Source organism: Corylus avellana, chromosome ca3 (genome assembly GCF_901000735.1).
Source record: "Corylus avellana chromosome ca3, CavTom2PMs-1.0".
NCBI lineage: Eukaryota > Viridiplantae > Streptophyta > Magnoliopsida > Fagales > Betulaceae > Corylus > Corylus avellana.
The window spans coordinates 1,615,335-1,623,965 of record NC_081543.1 but is presented as its reverse complement, the minus strand read 5'-3'; the positions used below and the strand labels follow the sequence as shown (position 1 = coordinate 1,623,965).

At 35.7% G+C, this 8,631-nt stretch overlaps 1 protein-coding gene across 2 annotated transcripts; it reads right to left on the bottom strand.

Annotated features, from left to right (window-relative positions):
* Window positions 1-3,373: 3,373 nt before the first annotated feature.
* Window positions 3,374-7,683, bottom strand: LOC132176169 (protein ROOT INITIATION DEFECTIVE 3-like). Of its 2 annotated transcripts, none has more exons than XM_059588302.1 (8): window positions 7,457-7,683; window positions 6,472-6,585; window positions 6,048-6,181; window positions 5,816-5,960; window positions 5,525-5,727; window positions 4,948-5,069; window positions 4,373-4,605; window positions 3,374-3,919 (listed from the first exon to the last, which is right to left on the bottom strand). In XM_059588302.1, the coding sequence occupies exons 1-8, from the start codon at window positions 7,679-7,681 to the stop codon at window positions 3,671-3,673; spliced, it is 1,425 nt and encodes a 474-aa protein (XP_059444285.1). In that variant the 5' UTR covers window positions 7,682-7,683; the 3' UTR covers window positions 3,374-3,670. The 2 variants fall into 2 exon arrangements, with proteins under 2 accessions (XP_059444285.1, XP_059444284.1); XM_059588301.1 differs by having other exon boundaries at window positions 3,376-3,958.
* Window positions 7,684-8,631: the final 948 nt, after the last annotated feature.

The following is an 8,631-nucleotide window of genomic DNA, read 5'->3' as shown; positions in this document are numbered from 1 at the left end:
TCCGAGCAAATAAGTCCGGTTGAGAGTAGCTCTCACAAATGCCCATCAGCATACACCCGATGATCAGGATAATGCTCTAATCTTAATAGCCAGGATAACCAAGGGTGAAACCTGTCAATTAATTTGTGATTATGAGACCTGCCGACACTAGAACTCATATTAAATAATATATATATGTTGTATTTGGCCAGAAATTCGCTCTTGATAGTTGATGAACACTCGTCAACTCCCCCGATCATTCATGACATGAAGCGTAACAATTAAAAACAATTAAATAATAATTTAAAGTTGAAGCGGTGGGTTTAATTATATTATATTGACCAGATAGTCGGCTCAACCGCTGTCTGTCTCAACATGGTGATGGGACAGCATTTGCAGACAAGAAACGTCTCCTCTAGTTGACCCTTTTCCTTGCCGGTGCCCTCCAATCTCCATTCAGTCGCGTGGCTGTCGTGTCGCGGGACCATGTCCCCTTTCTCCCGTGCTCTTGGATGCCAAATCAGCCTTGTGTGGACGTGGGGCCTATTTGAGACTGATTTTTTTGTTTTTTTATTAATTCTAATTTTAGAAAAGAAATTGAGTCGGCTTAAAAGAGAGATTATGATATTAGCTTGTTCTAGCAATGGATTCATCATCAGAGCTTATAGCTTTATATCTTTAGATTGTTTATAATTTTGTGAAATTCGAGCTTAGAGCTACTATCAACCACGTTGAGTTTCAGACCAAATCTCTCATCCGATTAGATGGCTAATACATTAGCATTTTGTCGAAAATGTTGCTAGAAAATTTGACACATGATATTGATTTGACAAGAGAGCTAGAGACTCACTTACATACATACCACAAGAAATGTGTGGGACTTGAGAAAGATAAAGGAGAAGAGAAGTGTTGGGTGTGGCTGACAAAGAGTTTTGAGAAGATAAGATAAATGAATTGATTGATGAATTTGATACGATATAAAGTATAATTGTTTAAAAGCCACACCACATAGGCTTTCTTTCTCTTTTACCTTCTTATCCGACCTTTCTAGATCTCTCTTTCTGTCTCTGGTCAAAAAAGGGTTCACATTCTTCTTCATCACTACCATGATCACCAAGGAAAGATGGATAATGGATATGCAATCTTCTTCCATTATGCCAGATTAGTGAAAAACACCCCATCAAAAGTGATTGAAAATCACTACAAAACAACCCATTGCAATTTGCAGGAAAGATAAAGAGGAGAGAGATGTTTTCTCTCAATGTTGATGAGAGAAAACATGGATATGCAAGGAAAGATGGATAATGGATATGCAATCTTCTTCCATAATGCCAGATTAGTGAAAAACACCCCATCAAAAGTGATTGAAAATCACTACAAAACAACCCATTGCAATTTGCAGGAAAGATAAAGAGGAGAGAGATGTTTTTCTCTCAATGTTGATGATCCCAATCAATAATGCGACATCTTTTCTCCATCTTTTTGGCTTTTTTTCTCTTCTTCTCTTTCTCTGGTCAAAAGGGTTCACATTATTTTTCACTACCACCATCCTCATCATCAACAAGGAAATGATGGATAATGGATTTGCAATCTTCTTCCACAATACCAAAGCTAACTTTTCACTTCATTCATGAACAATACCCACTACAAAGCTTGTCCCCGACTGTTTTCTTCTTCTTTTTTTCTGATATTATAAGTCATAAGTGATAGAGTTAAGAGCACTACAAAAACCACTCATTCATGAACAATATCCACTACAAATTAATTGCTTGTCCTTTAGTGTTTTTTTTGATATCATAAGTCATAAGTGATAGAAAAGCACTACAAAAAACACTCATGCATGAACAATATGAACAATATCTTACACTTTTGATTCAATGATAATTTAAAAGTAATGTTAAATTTTAAGAAGACACGAGAGTAATGTACACCTATTATTACTCAAACTCGAGAGTAAAGGAGAAGAAAAGTTCAATCTCCTGAGTCCTGCACAGTCTCCTCCACTCCTTTGGTCTCCTTTTGAAGCAAGCAATGAGAGCTCAATAACATGGCTTTTGCTCTCTTTTTTTTTTTCCTTTTTTCCCCTCTCTTTTTCACTGCCATGATCTTCATCTTCAAATAAAGAATTTGGCCCGGAGTGATCGACCACCTCTGGAGGGTGGCCCGCAGCCGCCTCTAGTGGCAAGCGGGGATTTTTTAAAAAAGAGATAAAAAAAAAAAAAAAAAAAAACTAACCTAGAGAGTGGATCAGCTTTTTGGCGTGTTTACTTATAAATTTATTTTATACTTATCCTAAAAAATTAAGATGTTAAACTTGATGGAAAAATTTATTATTATTTCCTCTAAGAGACATAGCCTCAGGGAAGGGAATTAAAATCTTCTTTCATTTTATTTAAAATAGATAATATTTAGTAAGTTATAATGAAGAGGTATTTTTATCTTTTCAAAAAGTGAAAAAATAAAAATACTTTTATATTATAACTAACAGAGCGTTATTCCGTTCATTTCAACTTGAGATAATCTATTATCTTAAGGAGGAGCCGAAAGACACAAATTTGACCTAAACTGACCAGGCTGAGACATTATACATGAAAAGTGTGTGGTATCAAATTCAAAAGTGTGGTGCTTTTCAAAATATATATATATATATATATTGTAAGAATAAAATATATTTCTGGTTCACGGGGATTGTCTCTTGCCTGTTTGACAAGAAAGGTTAGATCAGTCACGAATTCATGTCATTGTCAATTGCCTATGCATCATTAAATAATTGGTCTATTTTAAAATAAAAAACAAAATTTCAAAATAATTAAAAAAGAAAAAAGAAAAAAGAGTTGCCTCTCAAGTCTCAGTGAAGGACGGCTCAGTAAAGTTGGGTCGGCCTTTCCTTGTCAAAAAAGCGTCAATTGGCTGGTGGAGGGCAGTTGAGAATGGCGGCCTATTAGTCTATAATTAACCATGGGAATCGGTTTACTGAATACTAATAAAAAAATGGTCAATTTTAAGATGAAATAATAAGATTTTTTTTTTTTTTTTTTTTGAAAAAAAGAGGATATTTAGAAAGAAAAAAAAGCTGGTAAATGGGTCCAACATGCTACTGTTTTCAGTTGCAGATATGAACCTGAGAGAGGAGCTTGCTTCTGCAGGCTGAAGTTAAATTTAAGATGCAAGAGATAGTGGACACTGATTCCCCAACCCCATGGAATCATCTTTAGATAGCATAAGGGTTAAGGGTTTTACCAAATCAATATCCATGACCGTTTAGGGCTTTTAATCAATGATTGGACCCTTAATGTCTTAGTGTTATGTATGAATAGTAGAATTAAGTTATTGAATACTAACAGGTGAGAGAAGCTGCAAAAAGAGAGGCTATTATTGGATTACTGATGATAGGGTAGGCCTTTGTGAACGTTAAATTCGAAAGCGTGGTGAAATATTACGATCTTAAGGGTTAATGGTTTAACTGTTTAACCAAATTAATATTCAACAGTTTTAAAACTTTTGGATCAATGGTTATTGGCCCTAATAAGACCTTCATGTAGACCTAATCCTCCATCTTCTCTTACAAGGCCTCTTTCAGCCAGCTGTTTGCTTGTTTTGTAAAATGATTCTGCCAATAGGACTTCTACTTTATTACCATAAAAAAGAAGATAAAAGAAGAAGAATAAAAAAGAAGTATCTAAACAAGAAATTAAGTTGAGGATTGTGGTTTCTCCTCCCCCTGTAGTAGTGGACTCTCAATCTTCAGCATTTTTCTTTTTCTAGATGAGGGGGTGTCAATCTCAGTAGGCCATAATAATCTGCACTGCATCAAGTCAAGCAAACGTGACTGCAAATGCTTATTCATCTCCATCACGTGCTTTGTCATTCTTGTGGCCCAAATCCGATTCTCTATGCAAGTTTCCACCTTCATTTGCATTGCTGCTGGAGTTCCATCTTTCTGCCCATATTCCAAGACAGAGAAAGAGAATCTTGGCAACTGCTTGTGCATATACCATAGCATTATTAAATGGAAATTCTAAAGCATAACATTGAATCAACTAAGATTTGGATATGACTCTATTCTCTTATATTTCATTGTTAGGATCTAAAGTCGGTGCATGTAATAGTGTATATGATGTCACTTTTTAAAAAAATCTAAATAACTTGGCATTATGCACACGGTTAGATGCACTAACTTTAGATCCTGTCCATAAAATGAAATGGAGAGGATCCTCCCTACTGTGATTCTGCAGTAAGCAGTCATTAGACAGACACCATATAATTAGGCAAAGCGACTCATTAGTCTTCTTCACATATAAGGTTCTAAACTTATCTCTATGTGACCCTTTAACAGTTTGTGCATGAGTCAACAATTGCATGCCGTTCAAGAGAGAGAGAGAGAGAGAGAGACCTGGAAATCAGATATATGCTGGTTCAATGAATCAGTACTTCGGAAATCAAGGGAAATCTGCTTTTCTTTAAGGGAACAGCATGAGGAAGGGAGAGTAATTTTTTCCTTGGATGAGCTGGCTGGCTGAGGGTACTTGTCAAGCATAGAAACTTGGAGCTGGTTTGAAACTCTCTGATGGTTTGATACAGAAAGCAGTGAGGACTGCGGAATCACTGTCAGATTAGTTACTGCCCCTGCTTATACATGAAAACAACAATCTTGGTGATGTGAAATTGGAGATTGTATTAGAAGATATGTATGATATCTTATGCTTGTATATATACGTATTTTATCAAATGAATCAATTCAAATTTGGGTTTTATATATAGACGTTTGCATGTAGTTTTGTCTCTCACATGCAACTCTCTTATATGATGGGGCAAATGGGTGAGAAATCTACTTGGTTAGTAATAAATACAGAGCAAACAAAGGAAAATTGAAAATTACTTCTTATGTTGTTTGGAAAATACAAAACCCAAGTGAAGAGCAAGCTCTCTCCAGAAAAAAGAAATAAAAGACAAAATAATTACACTTACCTTTTCGATGGTTGAATTTCCGGATGATCACCCAATTTACTACATCCCACATGCAGATGGTGCAGTCCTCAGATGCAGATATCAGGCCTGATTCACTGAAGGCCAATGCAGTTATGGCTCCACTGCATGGATGATGGGAATTTAAAATGATTATACTGCACAAATATTTTAATAAAAGTCTCTACAAATTAGCCAAGAAAAATAAAGAGGATCACAGTTTAACACCCAATGGTCATTGCATCTCTCTGCCTATGTGTGTGAGTATTTATCTAAAATCTGCAGTATTTGCAGTGAAGTTTCCAAATATGGGTTTCAAAGCCAACGAACCTAGTTAAGTAAAAAGCTAACAGGAGCCAATTTGTCACTGATTCAATCTCCATGGAAATTTTAATGCCAAATCAACATAAAAATCTGTTTGCCAATCAACAAAGGTATTATACTATAATCAGGAATGATGCTAACTCATATAAAAGAGAGTCAAAGTGATCGCTAGGTTTTTCAACAATTTATTACTGTGACAGAAGGAGATTCAATCTCCAATATTGAGTAACAGGAAACTTCAAGCACCATACATTACTTGTGTTCTTTTAGCACAACTGATTGGGCTTGTGCAACAAAGAAAGGGTCCTCTAATAGTCCAATATCAAGCCTGTTGACAAAAATTCTTCCATCCACACTTCCACAGAACAAGAGCTGCTCCCCTGGATCAAGAACAATTGCAGTTATCGCCACTGGATAAACTTGAGTTTGTATAAGCCTTCCTGAGACAAAGTCCCAAACCTACAAGATATGGAATATTATCCATTATAGTAAGAAGAAATTTCAAAGATATAGATACTAGGAATATGATACTACATAGTTTCTTCACCTTGCATGTGCCATCAAGGGAGCTTGATACTAGAACTGAACTTGAGCTGCCTGATGTGTTTAACAGACCAGTAACAGAGGATCTATGCTCTGATGAATAATGCAACAAAGAAGGCAAGCTTCCAGAATCTGCCATGTCTAGCAAACTTCCATCAAATAAATTAGAACAATGCATCATTACAAAGGTTTTAAATCTAATTTTAGTGTCAACAGAAAAGGAATTCACCATTTACCTAATTACAGACCACACACAGATCATACCATCATTTGACCCAGAAATTAGAAGAGAATCATCATTAGAAAACAGCAAGCAATTCAAAGATTTGTCATGAGCTTGCCACGTCTTGAGCAATCTTCCGCTAGCAATCTGTGGATTACCTCAACCATATAAGAATCTAAGGAGGGACAGTGTTTAGTACCTCTTATCCCACAATGAAGTGGACGCATTCATTGCACCAAAAACAACAAAAATTAAGAAATATGGAATCTAAGGGCAACATAATATATCTAGATATCACAATATGCAGATCACTATGCAGTTGCTGAGCTTAAATATCCATGTAAAGGAATTGATATTGTGAACTAGCTAGGTTTTTGACTTCTCATTTACCAGGAGAGAACATATTTTTATACGAATAGGCAATTTGATAAACTAACCTCCCAAAGATAAGCATTTCCAGAAAGTGCCCCTCCAGCAAGATATATGCCATCCTTTGTGCAAGAAAGCGGCACAATGGCCTCCACCGGATAACTCCGAAGAGGCAGTTGAGGCTGAAGATTAGAAAATTTAAGTGAACCAAGCGATTTTCCCACTATAAAACAGAGTTTTAAAGGCAAGATGCACAAAAACCTTCAGTTGGTTATTCTTTAGTTTCTCTCTTTCTCACTTGAGGTTTCAAATTGAATTACAAATATGGAAGATTGTAAAATACAAGTCCAGCCAGAACTTAAATGAAAAACTTCAGACTGACAGATAAATCTCTAACAAATCCAAACAGGTTAACTGTTTGCCTCGATGTAATGATGCATTTTCTCATTGGAAATGGATAGTAAGTCTCAACTAAGCCATGTCTTTTCTTTTTTTCTTTTTTCTTGGCAAAAATGTTATACTTACAACTCTTTTACAACTTGTTGGCACGTGTTGGCACGTGTCGGCACGTGATTGGAGGGTGTTAAATTTTTTTCTAGTGTTTGATGTAGCTTCAATCACATGCCAAGACTTTGCCAACAACTTGTAAAAAAATGGTTAACTGGGAAGACCAAAACTTCAAGCATATCGGAAAGCATATAACTATTTGCAGAATAAAAGTACAGAAAAAGAGAATTAAAATAACCCATTTTAGAGATCAATTCCTACTTCCAATTACCCTAATAACTAATCTACAACATGAATACGGATCGATTTACAGCAAGAATAATTCACATACATTGGTGATTTCAGATTCAGATTGATCATTCACCAAAATATGAAACTGAATGCGATTGATTAGATAAAAACCGACCATAAATTCCAACTGGATTGGATTACATGCATAAGAACTGAATAAATTCATATTGGAAGGCTAATGATCAATCTGTGAGAAAAGGATACAATTTTACTAGAAAAATAAAAAACCCAATTAATGATCAGATGGGAATTTACCTTATTCAATGCCCAGATGAAGATGGCTCCTCCACCAACAGACCCATGTCTGTGAATCTGGGAAGCTACAAGGAACTGCTTTCTCAGGCATAATAACCCATGAGAAGGGGAAGCGCAGGTTGGAATGTGGAGGAGATGATCCCCTGTGTCCACATCCCATATTGTTATGCCTATTCCCAAGCTCTTGTCGCTGCAAACCACCAAAGCGTCCCCACCCTTGCCCATCTCTCTCTGCATGTGTATCTGTGCTTAAAGAGTGATATTATATATATATATAATTATAGGATTTGTGAAGCTCTGCAGGCAAATGGCTTGCTTTGGAGACGTGCATGGCCTGAAGGACGCATGGCATGCTAGATTTGTGAAAAGGGACAAAGGTTGTTGAAGAATTTTGCACCTTTTTTATGATCACCTGCCCATTTCAGCACCAAATATGGGTCGGCTTTTTGCAAGTGTGCTACATGCAAATCAACCATGACCTGTCAACTATGAATGGTGTCGTGACACGTCATAGCTACCGGGTTCAGGAGACAAACTTTTCTTTCTTTTTATTTATTTATTTTTATTTTGGAGAACAAAAACTCCGAAACTACTTGTGTTTAGAAGACTTTTTTAAATTCTAAAAACTCTTAATTTCACATTTTCAACTTTTAATTTGATTCAATTTATCCTATTCCATTAGTTTTTGCTATTAAACCCTAACGGAAAATCCTAAAAAACCCAAATTACCCTTCTATTTTCCTTTTAATTATTTTAAAATAGTTTGAGTCTCCAAAGGGTAGCTCAGTCGGTTGAAAATCACGCCTTATGAAGCGATGATTACTAGTTCAAATCTCTCTTTCCTCCTCTTGTGTGGACATGTCCAAAAAAAAAAAAAAAAACACAATTTCACATTTCGAACTTTTAATTTGATGCAATTTATCTCATTCTATTAGTTTTTGCCGTTAAACCCTAACGGAAAACCCTAAAAAACCCAAATTATCCTTCTATTTTCCTTTATTCTATTTTAAAATAGTTTGAGTTCCCAATGGATAGCTCAATCGACTGGGGACCGCGTCTTATGAAGCAGTGGTTACTACTTCGAATCCTCCTTCTCCCTCCTGTGTGGACATGTAAAAAAAAAAAAAAATCAAATAATAATTAAGTTAACAAATGGTAAAAAAAAAAAAAAAATG

What these genes read in the sequence shown, in the direction of transcription:
- LOC132176169 (XM_059588301.1), bottom strand. Translation starts at nt 7,681, where the DNA reads ATGGGCAAGGGTGGGGACGCTTTGGTGGTTTGCAGCGACAAGAGCTTG. An exon ending in CCCTTGATGGCACATGCAAG is followed by an intron (nt 5,728 to 5,815) that starts GTGAAGAAACTA and finishes CATATCTTGTAG; the next exon opens with GTTTGGGACTTTGTCTCAGG. An exon ending in GTTGTGCTAAAAGAACACAA is followed by an intron (nt 5,070 to 5,524) that starts GTAATGTATGGT and finishes TCATCCATGCAG; the next exon opens with TGGAGCCATAACTGCATTGG.